At 36.9% G+C, this 21,567-nt stretch overlaps 1 protein-coding gene across 3 annotated transcripts in view; it reads left to right on the top strand.

Moving 5' to 3' along the window:
* Nucleotides 1-21,567, top strand: part of ZNF521 (zinc finger protein 521) — a 293,389-nt gene that overhangs the window by 248,437 nt on the left and 23,385 nt on the right. For all 3 annotated transcript variants that reach the window (XM_030926147.1, XM_030926146.1, XM_030926148.1), the window contains 2 exons: nucleotides 15,138-15,269; nucleotides 17,637-17,752. In XM_030926147.1, the coding sequence (XP_030782007.1) occupies nucleotides 15,138-15,269; nucleotides 17,637-17,752 (248 nt within the window). The remainder of the gene's footprint in view (nucleotides 1-15,137; nucleotides 15,270-17,636; nucleotides 17,753-21,567) is intronic.

Here is a 21,567-nt window from a genome sequence, read left to right as displayed (position 1 = left end):
GGGCATCCCATCCGCTAAGTGATCCCAAAGCCTTTGTTCTTTGAACCACTCCACCATGTTGCACAGGAAGAAAGGCTTTGGGGATGATGCCTGTACTGATTTCTATAAATACTGTCTCTTCTGTCCACTATAGTGTAAGTTACTTTACATCTATAGTAGAGGTCTGTGTTTGCTAACATACCAGGCCTACCAACTACATGCCCTGTATACCAAGAATTTCCCTCCCACTGTGGAAGCAACTTTTGTGACAGTAGAAAGGATGACAGATTATAAAACTGGACTCAGTAGTAATAATCTGCTTGCTAGCCAAGCTCAAACCCTATGTTAAAATAAGAGGATTTTAAAATATATATATATATTTTTTAAAAGATGCAGTGGGTGACTATTCAATATCTGAGCATTCATCAGAAATTAATATTTAAGCAACACACAAGCAGGCTTAATTGCATTTGTGACCTGCTTTCTTATATATTGGGGAGGGTGGAGATGAAAATGGAGAACACACAGTAGTTGCATTTTACTGCCAGAGTGGAACTTTACAATCGCACCAGGGGACCTTTTGGTAATGTTTGTAATATGCTGCTATTGTGATTTAGGAAAGAAAAATGCTACTGCTGGGCTTTAGTTTCAGCGGGTTTTTTTAAAACATCAATTAATGCAATCAAATGTAGTACAGGGAAATCTAACTTTTTATTTGCATTTCTGGGGGCCGGGAGGGTTTGTTTGTTTTTGTTAACTCCAATCATTTGAGCTGTACAATATATGGTTTTCCTGGTATTTTCCAAATCAACTCAGTAAGTGATATTTAACAGTGTATGTGAAACTCTCCACATGAGGAAGAGAAAAACAGCCTTGTAACGGGTACCGTTTGTTGGGAAACAAATGATTCCACCTTGTTTCACACAGTTTGAAAATAATGACTTTTTGGATTTTAAAACAGTTTGTTAATAAAATGAATCATATCAGTTTTCTTACCCATAAGAGCAAAATTGAAATATGTTATTTCTTCATAAATTACTCAGATTTTTTTAATGCCAAGTTTTGAACGAAATCTTGATGAATTTGAAAACAATAACAACAACGAAAAAAACGAATACCACATTTTTGGCCTTAATGAAACTTTAAAAGGGCCCTAAAATAAACCATCAAAATAACCAAAAAGGCCCACGCTGAAAGTATATTTTTCTAATTTTTTCTTTATTGCTGTTCACTGCCTTAACTAAACATACATTATCAGCACAAGTAGATGGATGATCTCCTATCTTCCTGGGCACAGGGACACAGTAAACTAAGCATCATACACGATTTAACTAAAAACTTGCTCTGATATTGAAATTTAGTTGTTTTCTCTAATCTGGAAGCTAAATCCATATTTGAGCCAGGCTCTCAGTAACTACCCATATCACTTCAAGCAAATCAGTAAAGCTCTTCCTAGGACTTGAGTTACCTGGAGCAAATTGTGTTATTGAGCAGATTAATTGAGAATGGATGTATATAAACCCACACCCACACATTTTGAAAATTGTGAAGGGCTATATAAATACAGTAGTTATTATATTTATAATCATCCTCAATTAGAGATAAGGGGAGGAGAATGTACCATTGTCACAATCTTAGCAACAATAAGAGTCTCCTTTTTATGGGGCCTTCGACAAAAAGGGAGGCATGAGTTTGACTTGTGTAGACACTTCCTTCAACATCTTGTGCTTAAAAGTCAAGTTGGCCTGAACACAAAGTCTGATATTTTGCAGAAGATGAGATCATATTTAGACCTACTCGGGTGAATTAAGGCCATAGTGATTACTTTGATTTGGAATTTCCCTGCTGTTATCAGTTTAAGATAGAATTTCTAATATTTATTTCAAAAGAGAGATGCCCAGATTCTAGGTCCCGTGTGTCACTGGTTGCATTCTTCCCCTTCCTCCTGATGTTCCCTTTGGAGAAGTGTGTAGCTGAATTGTGAGTATCTGGTAGAGGAAGAAGATTCGGACTGAACTACACGAGCCAGGATGCCAGTCTGTCTCTTCATCAATCCCATGCTGTCCTATTGAGAGCAATAGTTATGTCTAATTCTTTGAGAATTATTTTATTTTTAATTCTTTAAAATAGCCCAGGGCAATATTTAATTAAGAAAACTTCTCTTCCCATCCCAGAGAAAAAAAATTTATTTTGCCTGGGCTTTTTTCTCTAAATATAAGTATCTATGCATGCTGAATTATTGCAATTGGCTGAAAATGTGCTAAAATTATTTATTCACTTTATTCTTTTCTGCACATTCAAACAATGCTAATCTCTATTTACCCACTCTTGTTTTAATTTCTGAACTGTCTTTTCTCCTGTATTCTGAGATGAGAACTTTTGTTACTGGTTCAGATCAGACCCTGCATCCCCTATTTTACACAACAATTACAATTCCACAAAATTATACGAAAGTATTTGCTTTTCTCCAAATTGTCAAATTTAAAAATCCTCATGCTAATCTTTGTCTTTAAGAAACCAAACATTGCTACTGCTTTTCAGAAGCAAAGAAAGAGCAAGAGGCAGGCCATCCCTGTAGGCCACCTCTGTCCTGGACTTTTATGATTTCTTTACCAAGAATGAAACCAATAAGTGAGCTAAATATGACTTGCTTTCAGAAAGGAAATAAACTTCACAGTCCTTGACGTCAGACTTCTGCTTAGATTGTTTAAGACAGCTTTGGAATTCTGTCCTTATTGTATCACATATCATGCAAGGCAAAACAGAGCCTTTAAATATATAAAATGTTTAAGGCCATTGACAGATATTTTAGTGAGATTATGTCGGTAGATTTCCTTTTGTGTTAGGAGAGCCATTATCAGCCTTTATATTGGCACAGTATGCAATTTTTTAATTTTTTAAGTGGATCTTGGATGAGCTGGTTCAGGTTTTAGAAAAATTGTCGTAAAGATAGGGGATGAAAAATCTATTGTGCCCCAAACATCTTTATAATTTGGCATTATAGACTTAGAAATATTTAATAGCTTTACAGAAGTTAATAGGAGGAATTATCATCTGAGAAAGAGCACTCCATAATTATTATGTCTCATTCTTCATTTAACAGATAGACTTATTAACTAATCCATGGTTTTTGTTAGGCCCTTTTTCATAGTCTTTAGCTTTGGTTTTTGACATAACAAAAATACCCAAAGACATCTACTTCTTCATCACACTTCATAACTAAGTAGAAATGGGAACGAAATCTTTCTTACCACAAGTCTTTTGTCTTTCCTTCCTCCCTTCCTCCCTCCCTTCCTTAGTTCCTCCTTCCCTCCCTCCCCTCCTTCCTCTTGCCCTTCTTTCGTCTTCACTCCCTTACTTCTTCTCTCTTCCCATCACAGAGGATAACAACTCTCTCACTTATATAGCTCTTGATTGACAGAAAACAGCAGAAGGAACTAGAAATGAGTATGATTCATTGATATGCCAGTAACATCTTGGCTTCAGCATACAGTGTCTAGATGTGCTAGTGTATCCAGAATGGTGCCCAAGAGAGGAAAGTAGGTTAGGAACATACTGAGCTGACCGATTTTCCATAATAAGTATGGGGTTACATTTCTAGTAAGCCACACAATTTGGGTTATGCATGCAGTCTCGATTTCTTCCCAAACACTCAATTTAGCACCATATCAGGGAATGATCCAAGTACTTGAAGAAGTACTGTTAGCTATAGGCGAATAGAATTAAGAAATCAGTGTTTGTTTCTGAGTAATTATAACTCCATAAAGGAGCACTCAAGCCAAGCCTCCACAGGGTTTCAGGTAACGGTTGAAGCAAATCATTGGGTTACTGTCATCGAGAGTATCAACGTTCAGCCACTCCATCACAGGTTGTATAATCGGGAAGATTTCCTTCAGATTGACAGCTCAGACCCAATGCTTTACTGAGAATTGGGAAGATTTCCTTCAGATAGACAGCTCAGACCCAAGTGCTTTACCTATCCCCTCTAGGAACACCATCTAGGAAGTTAAATTCCCCATATCTAGAGATGGCTCTGTCTTTGTCTCTAGATATGGGAAATTTAACTTCCTATAACCATATTTTCCAACCTTCCAACAGGTGCATCACATTAACTTAGGCTTCCCTTCCCTAAAAGGAGAAGAAAAGCTTTCAAGGGGTGAGAGAGACTTTAACGGTAGCTGCTTAAGACATAGGGGGATGAGGTGGATTAGAATAAATTCATGCCTTGATTTGTCAGGGAGCAAAGGCATCACCAGGTTGGCATGGAAATAGAAATAGCTCCTTGCGCATCAATAAGAGATCTAGAAAACAGTAACTGCTGTTTTGTTTCCTTGACAACTTAAATGTACTAAGGGAGGAAATAACTTCTTTTTTAAGAGAAGGTTGGTGGGACAGTATAATCTTGGATTCAGGAAGCCTGAATTCTGGTGCTGGCCATGACCATAAGGCTTTTCTGTCATGGGTGTGTTGGTTAATATCTATAGTCTCAGGCCATGCATGGCAGCACACACCTGTAGTCCTGGCTACTCAAGAAGGATTGCCTGAGCCGAGGAGCTTGAGGCTGCAGGGAGCTATGAGCACATACACTGTACTCTAGCCTGGGCAACAGAGCAAGACCCCTTTACTCTAAAAAAAAAAAAAAATCATATATAGTCTCATTTTTCTCATCTTTTAAAAAATTCCATAGTTAGAGCATCTCCAAGCTCCTTCTAAATTTCATCCAGTGCTCCAGTGTTTAGCCAAATGTATCATGTTGACTCTCCCTTTCTTTTTTCCTCCACTCTCCTCGTTGGTTGCTTCTCCTCAGTTTTACATGGAAAAAAAAATGTTCTGGGATCTTTGAAAACACTTAAGCCAAAAAATACAGTTTTGTGAGGTATTTATTAGAGTATCTTTTAATTTAAAAAATTGTCTTTTAATTAAAAAAAAAAAAAAAGCCAAATAGTAGCCAGCCAATTCTTGTGTGCCTTCCCAGTCATGTGTCCCATATCACATTTCAGATTTCTCTAAGCAGTGAGAGTGTTATTTGTTTTTGGAGGGATATTAATTGCTTTATAGTAGTTTTAGGCCATCGTCTATTTTTCTTCAAACATAAAAGCTTTATCCAAAATATAGTCTGGAAGAAGACACTGTACATGGATTCATGTGCCGTACATTTATTTTTCTTTTAAGTGTGTTGTTGCTGTATTTTCCTTTGCTAATATATTTTGACACCTTATAGTTGTAACCTGCTGTTCTCTTTAATTGCTTATTGTTATTAATTATATAGTGGTAACGTAGTTGGCTGCTTGAGCCACTTGGCTGTAAAGAAATTCATTTATCATTATTGCTGTTGGAGCTACAGAAAATTGCCAGCATTCTATCCAGAGATGAATGTTGTTGAGTTCACATCCAGTAAAATTTTGAACGTGGGTCAAATCTGTGTTTTCTCTCTGCTGCTTCCCTTTGCTTCTGTTAGTCTGTGCTGTGAGTACCTACATTTTCTTTCATCTTTTGTTTCAGTCCTTGATTTGCTGCCCTTTCAGTGAAGTTTATATATTCTCAGCATCCATTTGGTGGCCTGTCCAAAGAATACCTTTTATTTTCTCCTCATACTCCTGACTATAAATTTTCCTTCCTAGAATTTCTGTATAATAAGATTCCTACCTTTACAACTTTGTTACATGCACATTTCATTTTAAATCATTAAGGCTGATTGGACATTTCTTTAAGCCACGCCTTTCTGTGAAAGGGGTCATCATGCTCTTAAAAAAATCTACAAACCCCTTCTCCTCATTCTATAAATGATCAGCTATATAGCTGTCTGTTGGGATATGCAGGGGCTTGATTCTAGGACCCGCATGTATACCCACATCCCTGCATGCACAAGTCCCGCAGTATATGTGGAACCCCTATATGCAGGTTTCACATCCCGTGAGTACTATATTTTCAGTCCACATTTGGTTGAAAAAAATCTGCAGATAAGTGGACCCACGCAGTTCTAACCATGTTGTTCCAGGATCAACTGTATTTAGATTCCTAAATTGGAAAACTGCCAGCATACTAAATGACTGAATGAAAGAATGAATGATGTACACATGCAAACATGTGGGCGTCTGTTTACACACATCCAGCTATTTACTGATATCTGTAGTTTCTTTAAAATCTGGGTTTAATTTAGAATACATGACCCCACAGCTGCATGTGCCACAGAACAACCAGGCCAGAATGCGCCTCTGCCTTCTGGCAGCATGACATTAAATTCACACTAGTTAAGCCAACTTAAATTGAGCCTCCTTGAACCTTCCTAAATAAAACTAGTGGCCTTAATTACAATCAGGCAATTTAAAGGTTATGGAGCTCTAACTAGTACTGCAGTATATCACTTTAATAATGCACAGGCAAATTTCTCTAAGGGGTGGCATCGTTTGATTAGAGGCATCGTTTGATTAGAAGAATTCAAGTTTCACAGCACATTTCCAATAAACTGTTTTTAGAAATCTTATTGCGTTTATTGTGCCATTACCTTTTTTTTTTTTAATTCTTCAAGGCCAAGTTTCTAAGGTCACACCAATAGAACAATAAAAATGTGACTCATTTGCAAATAGCATGCAGTATTGTGATTTTTGCATTGCTGCTTAATGGTTTTCCTACCATTGCCACAAAGTGAAAAGGAGCAGGATCGAGCCCCTTAGAAATCAGAGAGATTTTGCCCCCCTTAACACCCCCATGTGCCATTGCAGATATGACTTGTGCTTTTGTGGTGAACTCTGATTCTATTAATAAACAGAATCAGAAGGAGAGAAGATGTCATCTTTGTAATAAGTAATCAATAATATAGTTTCTTAGAAAGATAATTAGCTTTGAAAACACTAGACTTAGTTTCTCATGTAAATCTGTGAGCACTTAAAACCCATGGTTGTCAAGGTCCATAACATTTGCAGAAGCTGTTGAACCTCACTCAGTTTCTTGTGTTTGTTTGATTTGTTTTTGTTGTTTAAAAAATCATCAGCAGTAGGAAGCCGTGCTTTCTAGGAAGGATAAATAGCTTTTCAGTGTGTTTGGAGATTTTCTTCTTCAGATAACTAGTGGCTTTATGCCAAGAAGAAGACAAAAAAAAAAAAAAAAAAAAAAAAAAAACAGAAATAAAGAAAGAAAAGGTCCTGACCCTTGCCATAAACTCAGCACAGCAACAGGAAAACATGCCTGATGAGTGCCGTGTCCAGCACATGGCTCGTGTTGCGGGGCCCCCGCTGTGTGGAATTAATATTGACTCTTGCACTGTCTCAGTTCTCAAAGATGTTTTCCCAATAGATTAAACTTTAAAGCAGGTTACATTTAGTTTATGCTGCATGAACTATCCTCTTTCGATCTTACCAATTTGTGGGGGTTTTGTACAGTACTCAAAGGTAAATATACCTGTATTTCCACTACTGCCGGAAGTCCCAGATGTAAGGGCATTAATAGAAGGTATTTGATATCAAACAAGAGACATTTTAAACAAAGAGTATAGTAAGTACACACATCCGATGTAACCAATTGGTTAAAAGAATGGAGCTTTGTAACATGAGAATACAGACAATTAATAAAAATTGTTTATGGATCATGGATGTGTGGTATAGAGCCTTCTCTATGTCTTGGGACAAATAAAAGGCAATTATCCCTTCTTTGATATGGCACTTTTTGGTATTTCAGATACAAGATACATCATAATATTTTTCTTCTGGAAATAAGGGATAAGTTTTGACTCATCAATTTCTTGCCAGGGATAAGTTGGCAAATTAGATAGCTACTTTGCTAATGCTTTATTTGCCAGAATATTTTCATCTTATTTCAGGAAATAATGAAGCCGAGCACTGTTAAGGTAGATTTTGCTAGTCCACTGTGTTATATGCACAGAGCTTAATGCACAAGGGAATGGAGCAAAATTTTGAAACTCAACTGACAAACAATAGATACTGTTTTACCATCATTCTTGGCATTTTATTCTAATGAAATTAAGTCTAGGATTTGCTAAGTAGCTATTTCCCTCAATAAATAAATATTTATTGAGTTCCAGCTATGAGCCATGCATGTACTGTTCTAGGTACTTCGTGTACATCAGTGAGCAAAACAGACAAACACCCTTGCCCTCCTGGAACTTGCACTGTAGCAAGAATAGGTGAAAACCCCAAACTTAGTTCTCAGCACTCTCATGGCATTGAGATGGTCTGGGTTGCCACCCACCACTCTTTGTAGGCAAGGCAAAAACTGAAATGCATTGCTGAATTGGAAACACTGCTGTCTTCAATCATTCCATTCATCTAGTCTGTTATGTGAAATGGACACAAATGTTTTATACTTATATTTGCGTGCTCACAAACTGTCTTTCAAGTCAGATAACAGAACAGCACTAACGATTAGGTGGCAAAAAATTTTTGAAAGAAAAAATGTACTCTCCTATATTCAAGTGGGTATAAATGAGGGGGAAAACTGACTGTTCAAGTGAACTGGATCCTTTTCAGTGGAACACAGTGGCATATACTGAAGTCAGAGCGTTACACAACATCCAAGTTGTTTAAAAGCAACTCCAATATCTAATCAAACCTGGAGGACATACTTCAGACTTAGTTGGTCTCAGTCCTCACTCCCGTCCTTATCCCTGCCCTTGCCTTTTCCAGAATATTTGCTAAGAAACATCCACTACTTTCTTCTTTTCTTGGTTAACAATCTTCTTCTTGGAACTGGGAGAGGAGAAATCAAAGTGAGTTTATCAGTGCCCTTCCAAAACTGGTGTTTGCTGTTTGTTTGTTTTAATTTAAAAAAAAAAAAAACTTGAGGGCAAAGTTTTGCCTTTAAAGCTATCTGTAGGCACCATGTTTTCTCTGAGACTTCAGCTGCGGGGTCCATGTTAGATTCAGAATGTAAAGAAGAAAAGAAAGAACTAGAGGAGCTAATGTACTGGCCAGGTTTGAAAGGCACTGTAGTCTGTGCGGTTATCCCCATGCCCTACTTGTGCCAAAATACCACTGCTGAGCCCCCACAGTTGAAGGAAAGCTACCTTTTGGTGGGCTATTTGTTTTACTGTTTATTGTTTGAACAACATCCCAATGTTTTCTCCTACATGAGAATATTCTAATAAGTACTTCACACAACCTATAATAATAGCCAAGGAATTGGACGATATTGCATCTCAGAGCATCTGAACTCCCACTGCCTGCCTCTCCTCTCCCTACCCACCTGGACCTCCTGCTAGTTTCCAAGCTGCTGGTGTTTATGGGGCTCTAGGCAGCCCCTGGGCTCTTTAAAATCTGCTGGGTACCATGCAGCCTACCCCAGTTGAATCATTTCCTGCTCCAGCCCTGCTGATAATGAGAAGTTCAAGGCAGGAAATAACAGTGGCAATATCAGTGGCTTTGCTTATAAAGTCCAAAAGCATTGTAACCTTTAGACCATTGGCTGAAAACAGCCAGTAACTGAGTTAAGGTAAGCTTGCACCTGTGGATCTCCCGGAAGTGAGATTCTGACTGAGGCACACAGGAGGTGTATCCTGCGGCTCTTCTTGAGATACCTAAGGGTTAGGCAACTTTGTGCACGCAGTCAGGGTCCAGGAACCTGGAGCTCATTTCCTCATGCCCCAGTGTCCTCTTCCTCTTGTTGTAAGAGTCTCATGCCTGTGTCTCCTGTTCCTCTCTCACGTGGCATAGAAATACTGACAGTGGCAGACACTCCCACATTGCCAGTGACAAAACTCCTAGAAGGTGCTAGCGTCGGTCTTCAGGCATTCATTTTCATGGCAACCTGTTCAAAAAAAAAAAAAAATAAGGGCAGAACTTTTTAACTGGTATGAGAAAAAACGTTCACACAATATTCAGTACTCTGAAATTCTGCCTTATGTTGGGGGCTTAATGACTAATCTACTGGCAGACTTTGAAGCCTAAGTCATAGTCTCCATTGCCAAATTAGCACCTCAGTGTATTTATGTTACAGTCGTGAAATATGTGCTGTATATAATACAACAAATTATCGTGGCCGAGTGCTATGGCCCTAGAAAGAATGTGATGGCTGTGTGCATGGCAAATTACGCTGCAGTCTGCCTATTTTTCTACTCCTGGTTTCTAGGGCGAGCCAACGTAGCCGAGGGGTGAGTTTTGTCATGTATGGCTTTTCTTTGTTACTCCTCGGACCCTTAGCTTATAAATGTGTGCTTGGAAATTAACTCAGGGAAGAGGAGAAGCAAAGTAAAGGGTCGGGGGTTGGGAATTGGGTTAGGGCATAGTTTTCTTGGATTTAAAAATATATGTGAGGATATAGTGGTAACACACATTCGAACTGGATAAGTTACAACTGTAGGGCATTTGATTCCTCTGTTTGGATTCTGAGGGCAGAGTTTACTCCCACTCAGATCAGAGCTTTTAAGTATGGCCCTGGCCACATGATGATATAGCAGGAGGGGTTTATATCTGTGGACTTTAGCCTATAGATTTATGCAGTGGAAGAGGCTGGAGGATCCTTCTGGCCAGTCTCGAGGGTAAAAGGGAGAAGGAGTTCTACTTATAAACTGTTACAAATTGGCCCTCAGTAATGGCTGTAGTGTTGATCAGACGGTATAAGGGGTCCCCCAGTGATTCCTGGGATAACAGCTGTATGTAAGTCAGCCACTGAACATTTGCTTGTAGCCACTCTAGATTTTTGTTTTTATTGAAGGAAAAGGAGTATAAACATGGGACACACAGTCTGGAGGCTGCTTAAAGGGTTTCTCTTGTTTAAAGCTTATATTGAAATGTCAGTGTCTTGTGTTAAACTAACAATTGCCACCTTGGAGCTCACAATTTAAACCTGTGCTTGAGCATCCAAATGGTAACTAATATTTCTTCTGTTATAAAACAGGCTAATAAATAGTTACGTAGGTCCAGGTTGTATAAATTGGAGGCACAGAAGTTGTCACTCGTCTTTGAATTGGCTTTAGACAAGCAGATGGTTTTCTTAGAGCACAAAATTTTGTAAGTGATTATCACGTTTCCTACTAAGTCAGGGAGGTTGTAGTCCAATTATGTATGCAGACGCTTTCCTTTGAAACATTTAATATTGGAGTAAATATTTACATTAGCATCAGTCTCTTTTATGTAGACTTGATTCCTGTTTACATTTATGTTCACAGTTAAATGAAGATTAACAAATGGAAATAATTATTTTAGCTGAAATTTCTATACATGTGAAATGATTTCTCAATTATGCTTAGAGTAGCTTTGGTCATGCCTTCCAGTGGGTGACCAAGACAGGAAGTTGCTGGCTTCCAGCATGTTCTCAATGGTAAAGGTCCCACTCTGACATTGGACCCCCATTGCTAGGCACATACACTTCCCTCAGTATCCAACAGAGAGGGGCATTCCATGTGTTCTGGAAAGATACAGGCTCATACAGAAAGCTCCATGTTTGCTCATACAGCTAAATTGCATTCTGATACCTCTTTCTCCCTTTCCTCTTGCTAACTTTTGTTTTTGCACATAGTGGGCTAGAAAACTTTTAAGTTTAATTGGGCAAAACTGGAGTTTTTCTATACTTCATAATATTACTCATTTCCTATCTAACTTTTTAGCTAGCAAAATTTCAGTGTTGTAATCAATCTTCATTAATAGGGTATAGAAAGGGTAGGTTTTTTCCTCTGTCTTTTAATTTCAAAGTAACCTACAAGGCAAATTGTGCTCATTGTAGAAAATCTGGAGAATATAGATAAGCAAAAAGGAGAAGAAAAATCTAGAAGTTTCATTCGAAGATCCCATCTATAATTCTTAATTAAAAAATAGGGCTGTACTAGCCTATTATATCCTTAATGGAATATTGTAATGGTTATTAAATCAATTGACTCTGAATCTCTTTTTAACAAATGAGTCAGACTGTATTATCCAATTACTGTCAGCTGCTACCTTTCCAGAGAGCAGAAATGGTTATTTTGATTGAATTTTTTAAGCTTTTTGGCACCTTTAGGAAGAGGAGGGGGAAAGGCACAATTCAGGTTATGCTTTGTGGGCAGAATCCTGAGTAGGGGTGCTGATAGTATCACATCAAGAACACTGGCTTTAAAATAAAACAGCAGTTACATTTACTGTTCTTTACTACCTAATACCAGATGGGGGAAGAAAGGAGAGAAGCTCAGTTTTGAAAAGAAATGGGGTTGAACTCAGCCAGATCCCCCCCAGTTCTAAGGGTTTTCAGAAATTCTTTGAAAAGTCAGACATGGCTCTCAGCCATACAAAGGTAAATGTGGAATTAGAAGAGAAGAGTTAAGGACTCTGAATAAGGATAAACTTTTGGAATTCTTATTATAAGTAAGTTTTGTTTTCTGTTACCACCTGTGCTGCCCTCAATTAAAAAAAATACAGAATGAATTATATTAACAAGTTGTAAGAATGTTTTGTGTTACTATCTCTCCTTCTCATTATACATTTGAACTTGAGGTAATAAGCCAGTGTGAAGATGGGGGGATTAGGGCAATGAACAAAGGTGAGAGAAAAGGGGGGACTCTCAACATCTACCTGAGAGCGTATTGGCTTTTGCTCATCTTATAATGTGCTGTGTAACAATTCATATATATTTTCTCTCCTGTGGAAATAACTAGGAGATCAGTTTATTGGGAAAGACCTCACGGTGTAACTTAAAAATAAAAGGCAGGTAGAACTTCCAACTTTTTTTTTTAACATTACAATGGACTTTTAAGCTATAAAAAGAGTTCTGAAAATGCTAGATGTGATTGTTACTGTTGCTGTCACTTAGTGCTTTCACAAATAAAAGACAGAATATGTAGAAAATAAGTATGCACTAATAAGGCGTAAATACCTTTATGCCTGCGTATCACCTTTTTGTGAATTCACTTGACCGAATTTGGGTTATTTAACATTTTGGGATGCAACTTCTCTTTTCTTTGGGGAAGAAATACATAAAAATGAATGAGTACATTTTCCTTGCACTCATGTACATGCGTCTTATTTATTTTTCCTTCTCTTATTTTTCCAAACAAAATACTCATAGTCAAGAAAGGTAATATTACATTACAGAGCATCCTAATGTGCATAATTCACTTTATGCTCATGTGACAGTCAATCGTTATCCCCAGGAAAACCTGCCAGATCTATTATGTTACATCACACCTATTGCAAGTTTTAAAATTCTGGAACAAGTGTATATCAGTTTATACCCGTAGGCCATCTCTTGGTTCTTGTGCAAAACCCACATAATTTTAAAAGGAGATGAAAACCCTTAGTAACCTTCTTACTATTCAAAATAAAGGTATGTAGCATTAAGGAAATAGAGAACTTTTAAAGTTAGCAAGTATTTCTGAAGATTAACTTGCCAATCCAATTTCTTACAATAAATAGTGTTTTTTATATTTCTTAACGTCTAAAATCTGGAAATTTTTTGGTGACTTCAGGATTTAAAAAAAAGAAAGAAACAGATGAAAAAACCTTGATCTTATATAATCCCTAAAGCTTTTTGTGTAACCCCTTGTCATGTCAGTATGCACAATTAAACTCCTTACATAATTATAATCAAGGAATTTACTGTGCCACCCAGATACAGAGCAGGTTTTTATCTCTTGTGAAATGTAGACAGTACTGGGTGGCTTAATTAGTACTTTGCTTCTCTTTTTACAAATTCCAATCCTCTGCTTCTAAAGACTCATACTTGTATGTGAAGAAAGATTAGGAATACAAATAGAGTGATTTTACTCCTAGTTAGCTAATAATAACTCACTTTGTAATTGGGACTTGGTATTGCCAGTAATATCAGCTGGCGAAGGACTTACACATGCATATTGTCTTTGAATGAAAGCAAATAACTGCAGTGTAGACTTGTTACCCTTATACTGTGACGACGCCTTTCATTCCCTAGACCTAGAATATCTTAGTAGCGTTTTTTAATCTTTGCTAATAGGAGAATATAAAAGTATAATGTGATAACAAGCCAGGTTAAAATGCAGCCTCTACCCTTTAATAAGTAGTCTTGGAAGTAGTGGATGTGTGCCCCACCATATCTACTAAGATATGGCCCCTGAGGACAGAGTGCCCAGGTTTGAATCTAGACTGCCTGCGTTCAAGTTCTGGCTCTTCCAATTATGAGTCCTTGTGACTCAGAGCAAAGTTACTTAAACTCTCTGTGCCTCATTTTTCTCATCTGTGAAATGAGACTAATAGTAGTTGTTCTCATAGGGTTTAAGGGCAATTAAATGAATTCGTGTCTCTGAGCAGTTCTGAAACACAGCAAACACTAAGTCAGTGTTAGCTAGGCTGCTAGCTCTAGTGCCCCCAGTTTTTTATATCTTACAATTGCACAATGAAATAAGTTAGGGTAATCCTTACATTTTAAATCCTTAAATTTTAAATTTTAACTTTAAATGTTTAAAATCCATAAATGTTTAAAATAACAGTGTCTATGTGTAACAAAACTCTCCACTTTATATAGCAATGTTATGACATCAAAATATTTTTCTGCCCTCTCGTTCTTAAGATATCCAAAAAAATTCAGGGCTAGTCAAGTGAGCCTGGAGGTCACAAAAGTGCTTTGGAGAAACAGAGGCAGAGTCTGGTTCTGGGGGTAAAATTGAAACTATCTTACAGAGTTAAGGGAGAGATGAACTAGGAAGACTATGGGAGACTAGAGGTGCGAAGCAGAGAAAAGGGCATTTGTAAGAGACTGTCCTATTGATGATACTTCAAAATTGCCAGAAATTCTTGGAAATAGAAAAAGATAGTTTGATCAACTGAATACTACTGAAGACCTATGGTTAGAAATAGACACTTCCAGGACCTTCTAGATAAGCCAGAGGAGAATCACTGAGGAAGAAGCTGTCCACACTCTTTTATTTTAGGACTTTGGAAATACAGAGCCCAGAATATCATGGTAATTAGAGAAAAGGAAATGCCTCATTATTGACATACCAATTATATTTTAAAAGTTTAATAAAATGCATTAGCCCTAAGATAAAATCTGACTTCCGATTATCTTTGGATTTTAAATTCCAGAACTGTTTTAAATTGATATAAACTCATGAATAACGTGAAATAACCAGAAACCATATATGCTACTACATATGTATATTAGGTGATGGAAATAGTTTAATATATGCAATTAAAGATAACTCTCTAGTGTATTAAAGATATGACAGGTTTTCACCATTTCTGTTCATGTGTTTTCCTTGACAGATGAAGGACTGAACCATGAATGCAAACTCTGCAGCCAGACCTTTGACTCTCCTGCCAAACTCCAGTGCCACCTGATAGAGCACAGCTTCGAAGGGATGGGAGGCACCTTCAAGTGTCCAGTCTGCTTTACAGGTGGGAAGATTATTTCAGGAAGACACAGGAGAGGCTGATGGCCACATCATGTCTTTCCTACCAAAGCATTACTTCCCACTGCTATAGCCTTTTACAGACATGACTTCAGTTCAATTTGGGGGGAAGATGTTTGATTTCTGCTTTATTAGCATTATTGATCGCAGCCTACTTAAAGGCTCACATGAGCAGGAAGGTTAACTGTCAGGATGAACAAATGGCATTTCAAGTTCTCTCAGAAGTTTGCACTTTTCCATTTGGAAAACTACATACATGTTGTGTTCACTTTTTTTTTTTTTTCTCTCGATGTTAAAGGTTACCAAGGGTAAGGCTCCCTGCACAGAGCTGCTTTTTAATGACAAGATGTTCAACTAAAAGTGCAGCCTTGTTGTCAGCACATGTCTGCTACTTAAACATGGAGAATTTCGTAACATTCTCCACCAGAAATACAAACTGTTAAAACTCACCCCAAATTATCTGACATAGAAAACAGATTAGATGAGGCATTTATTGCCTATGAAATTGGATTTTTAGAGTAGAAGTTGATCTCCATTTACACTTTTAAGAAGAAACGTTCTAACAGATATGATAGCATTATAGTTTTTAGCAGGAAAAAAAAAAGTAAATCTGAAACTTTCATTTGAAGCCCTTGGGGGTTGAAATATGATCACACACATTTCTGGTATTCCCCTAACAATGACAAAGTTATTTTAGAAAATCCTCTGTGATTATTTTGCATGTGTTTTGGACTCAGTGGTTAAGCCCCTCAAGCTATGTTGCCTTTTTATTTGTTGGAGGAGGGGGAATATATCCTTCTCTCAAAATTGACTTCTTTGTTTGCAGAGCAAAATTCCAAGCATTGATTATTTACCTTCACTGAACTCAGCCTATAGATTTCTGTTCTGTGATAAAATAAAAGGAGAGGGGCCATGTTCATTGTACAGTTAGCACAATTACTACCTGGTACGTTGATGGCTCTGCCTTCAACAGTTGCCTGTTTGGCTCCTTCATTCAATAATTCCATCAGCCACTTTTCATCCTTCTTTTGGAACTCTTTTTATTCTTCCAGGTTTATACTTAAAAACATATACTGCTGTGGTTTACCATCAGTAGTATATATCTTAAGACACAACGAGTCAAGAGTCTGGGTTCTTTATAAAAGCTTGTAAGTCTTCATAAAGGAGGACTGGGTCATAGGTCACCTCACAACTAAGACCCCTAATAAAATAGGTCTTTCATGTTGTAGCCAGAAGCCTCATAAAATGTATTGAGTTATATGCAGATTAGCTGCAAATCTGTGTAAAAACCTCATTTCTTCTTGTTGATATGGATAAAGAGACAAAAATGCATTAATGGTACACAGTCTGCATTTTCTCTGCAGACAGACCTGAATTGTTTCAGTGTATCTTGAAGTAATTTAGAAAAAAAATTTTTTTTAAAACCCTTCCAATATAAAGTGTGTTAGGTGGGAAAGGAAATCTGAGCAGTTTTTTTAAGGTAATGAGAAATGCGATTAAAATGTATGACTCACAAGAACAATATTCTAATATTTTAGGTTGGCTGGCAATTAGAATAATTTTAATGATTAGAATGGAGTCAAAGTCAAATGCCAACATCTTTAATAAATCCTTTCCCTGCCTATACAGATTAATATTGTAGATGCAAACTTTTTTAGGTCACAGTGCACCAGGCATCCATCAGAAGTCAGTTCTGCCAACCCAAACACTGCCTCTGGCATATACAATTTAATTATTAATAGTATGTCTCCTAGGTAAACTGTTACACAGTCTTAGGGCCTTGTTTTGTAGTCATTAAAATTGAACATGTTTATATTATTGAAACCCTTGCATTCAGTGTGTAGGCTGAGTTGATCTTAAAGTATCCAAAGAGAATTTACCTGCCATTCTGTTTCACATTTATAGACAGTGCCCCAGAGTAGCTGTGGGATATGATTTTTAGCATTAACACATTTAAATAGAGAACTGTTTGCTAGCTATAACTTTAGGCAAACACAATAAACAGGGTTTTGGCATCTATGATTTCTTAACCTGTGGGTTGCTGAGAAATAGGAGTCATTTCTGTTGAGACAGAGCTATGCATTTGACAGTTTTCGGCTTTATTTTTTAAAGATTTATAGGGAGCAGGGCCTCCATAAACCTTTACTTTGGAGCTGTTTGGGTTGAATTAGGTGCTCTGTAGAGTGCATCTTAACAAAAGCCAGAGACCCAACCATGAGCACATGTGACTCAGCTCTCCCCAGGTCTCCAGCAGTAAGTCACACCTGGGAGGCGTGCTGTTCACGCGGAGTCATTGACTGAGGGCATTTCGGAAACAAAATAACCCAAGTTCACCGTTCTTTTATCATTTCAGTATTTGTTCAAGCAAACAAGTTGCAGCAGCATATTTTCTCTGCCCATGGACAAGAAGACAAGATCTATGACTGTACACAATGTCCACAGAAGTTTTTCTTCCAAACAGAGCTGCAGGTAATGTCCTCATGAAGAGGACTGGGATTGAACTCAGTTGCTATTCTTATAGGAAACAGGGGCATTTTAAATCTGGATTCACAGTATCACTCACCCTGGGCCACCATGATGCTTTGTGTGTGTTGGGGCAAAGGGAAAATTAGAGCCTGGATTAATAGACACCAGAGTAATTTTGCCTCTGGCTGCTGTCAATCATAAAAAGAACTAGAACAGACCTATAATTGGACCTTCTGACCCAGTGTGATAGACTTAGGGGTCAGGTTTATTGGACTGTGGGATCATTCACCTCGCTTGTCATGACTCATTCTCCCAAATCCTGTTTTATTCATGTTCTGTTCCCACTGGGCTCCAAGCTGGGTGGATGTCCAGGTTATTGTTGTCCTGAGGGGCTTAAAACTGGAAGGGAGAGAGGAAGAAAAGAAAGAAATCTACTCTTGTCCAGTATGTATATCTTCCATTTAATGGAATAGAGTAAGTATTACTTAACCAAAGCCTTATAGTTGAAAATTTTGCACCCAAAGACATTGAATCTAGCCTTGAGTGGTCCACTTGATTAATGTGTGACTAATCTTGGTCTGTAAGTCCTCTGAACCTCAGATATGAAGAAATAAACATCACACTTACAGGCTGTTATACAGTGAAATGATGGGTATGGATATAAGATATAAACATAGGAAGATTTGGTTATTTTTATTATTCTTAGGTATAGACTGGTAGTTTTTAAAAAATGAGTCAGAGACCTAGATTGTATTCCAGAAATATCACCTATTATAAAAGGAAAATAACTTATTTTTAATGTTACTTCACCTTGAAAATGGGTATAATGTCTTATCCTTATTTTTCTGATGAAATGATCTGAAAGTAACATGCTTTTTGTTCGATCTTGTTGGTTCCCGTGGAGGAGAATAGAGTCGAACTGAAAATTATTCTGTTATTATGAGTATTATTATTAACAACACAGGTATTTAGCCTAAAATGAGGGTTGCAGTTAATTTTCACGTTGAATCCCTGAACCAAATAAACAGCTGATCTGGTTGACCTGGGAGAGGCAAGACTGAGGGACTTGGAGCCCATCCATTCCTCAGTCTTCCATCCCACAATGGGTCCTGGGGCCACTTTGTGCTTCCTTGGGCTCTGATGAAATGAGATTTATGTGAGTTATATGTCAAAATAAGGAATTTGCAGTTTATCTTCTCAGTTATCATTCTAAAAGTGAACAAATAATAAGTTAAGGAGATGAAATACAAAATATAAGGAAGAATGGGTGAGCCCATTTAGTTGACATAATATGTCAGTAGATCCAAATTAAAGTTACTGTCTTACTTTGTATCACTTCTAAAAATGCTATTCTGTCACATCTGTTCCTGAATTGAATATAGAAGATAGGTCAAGTTAGACTATTGTTTAAAAATACATCTTATTAAAATAATCTAAATTTCTGTTTGAAAAAATACTACATTTTTATTGCATAGGTATGAAAGCATAAGTCATTTTGGTTTTGTGAATCTATAAAGAATATGGCCAAAATACCTAGTAATGCTGTTAATTAGTATGTAAACTGTGAGGCAGAATTAAGTAATCATTTAAAATCAAAGCTGTAGAGTTTCTATAGAGACTGATTCCTATCTAGTGTTCTTGAAAACAAAAATGTTTGCAACCAACTTCCACTTTTGTACTGTATGAGTAGATTCTCACCTGGCAGTACCTTCAACATGTTAAAAGAACTCAACACTATGGTAGCAGTGGCCTCTGACCCATTGTAGAGCAGACAAAATGAAGCAATTAATCACATCCTTCAAGATTCCAGGTTTCCTTTATGATGATGTATTTTTGAGTTTTATTCTATGTGGAACATATAGTAGTCACTCTTTTCTACAATTAGCATCGACCAGTCACAAACTCCTTGATCTCAGGATGCCTTTACCTTCTTAGAAATTATTGAGGACCACAAAGGGCTTTGGTTTATGTGAGTTACTATCATTTTCCATATTAAAAATCAAAATGGAGAAATCTATTAAATACAAGAATACAAGCACACATTCTATTAGCTGTCAGAGAGATGATGTCATCACATGTTAGGCAGCCTCGAGAAAACTTCACTGTACCCTCTTGAGATAATGAGAGTGCAAAGGGCAAATAACGTCTAATATTATTGTGAAAATAGTTTGAACTTACAGACCTCTCAAAAGTGTTTAGGAGACCACAGAAGTCCCTGGACCACCCTTTGAGAACCACTGGCATAGAAATTTTAGTGCAGAACACACAACTCTTTTTGAGTATTTGTGACCTTTTTAGTCAAACATCTGCCAAAACATTTCTGACTCACTCATTCAAATTGTGATCTGGGCCAAATAGAGACTTACTCTGTAATCCAAAACTGTGAGCCTTATATTTCTAATCCTGCAACTCGAAATTACATATATTTGCTCTTGATCCAAATACTCAGGTTTAATATGTGAATCATTCCCTAGATAAGAACAGTATTTATGGTGAGTATGTGATAATTATTATGCATCTGAGATGAGATATTGACTACACAGTCAATATTTCACAAAGCTATAATTCATAGTTATCGGAATCTCTATGTGGGTCTATTTTCTGAAATCCTCAATAATATCAGTGGCTTTAGTTTCAACACATTAAGAAAAATGGATCAGAGTTAACTTGACTTTCTAGTTTTCAAAGTGTTTTTATTTTTATATTTTAACTTTTGGCATTCATGATCCTGTGCCTTTGCTTTCATTACCCAAATTGCGTTTATACCAGTGCTTAGAGGATGGAATTAATGTAATTTTGAAATATTGATTTATTGTATTTGCTGTATAGAAAATGGGATGGTAAGTGTACAAAAACCATGAAACATTTTGTTATTTTCCTGGGACAAGTGAAAAAAATTTTCTAAAATTCAGGTGACAATAGAAAATAGGATCTATAACCAAAGTAACAAGAGAGTAGAAAAATGAAGCCATTTTATCAGCCCACTGTAGTTCATGCCTTGGTGTGCAAAGTAAATGTAAATTTTAAACCACTTGAACTCATCTACTTTTTTATGCCACCAAAGTTAAGAAATAAGTAGGACTTTTCACAAGAGACTATAAAACTAAATGTCTAAGAACTACAATCCTATTAGAGATTTTAAAGCATACAATTTATTTGGCTTTTCTATCAAGGTGAGAATAATAGGTTAAGTTTAGGCTAAGCATTCTGGAATTGACCATCAGCACCACTATGGATATCTTTTAAATGTACATAAATGATTTCATGACCATAATACATAATTTACATTTCTTTCACTTTATACCCAGTTGAAAATATGAAGCATTCTTTTGTGAATAGAGCTTTGTTAGGTATAAAATTCATATATATGTATATATATACACATATATATGAGGGAATGTTAATGAAAATTACTTGCCACCGTATATATATACACACACACATATATATGTATATGGGGATGTATAAGTATGCGTACTTGTGTGTATATATACTATGTGTGTACATATACTATGTATGTACACATATATATAGTGGTGTGCTACCTTCATTTGCACTGCCTACAAAACCAGTCAGAATGTAGATAATTCATTATACACTGTTCATCTTCAGGAGATCAAGCACTCAGGCACCATCCTTTGAACGTCACAAACCACAAGTCCTTTTAGATTTAGGCCAGATGAAGCCCTTATTTCTATGAAACATTTAATCTAAGTCACACTTTTTGCCAGTGTAGAAGTTATGTTCATCACACAACCCATAAACCTTGCTGACCAAGTGTTCTGCAATATATATACATTTTATATAATGTATATAAT

The sequence above is a fragment of the Rhinopithecus roxellana genome, chromosome 21, assembly GCF_007565055.1.
Source record: "Rhinopithecus roxellana isolate Shanxi Qingling chromosome 21, ASM756505v1, whole genome shotgun sequence".
NCBI lineage: Eukaryota > Metazoa > Chordata > Mammalia > Primates > Cercopithecidae > Rhinopithecus > Rhinopithecus roxellana.
Note: the sequence above shows the minus strand (reverse complement) of the source record. Positions and strands in the feature narration are given on the sequence as shown.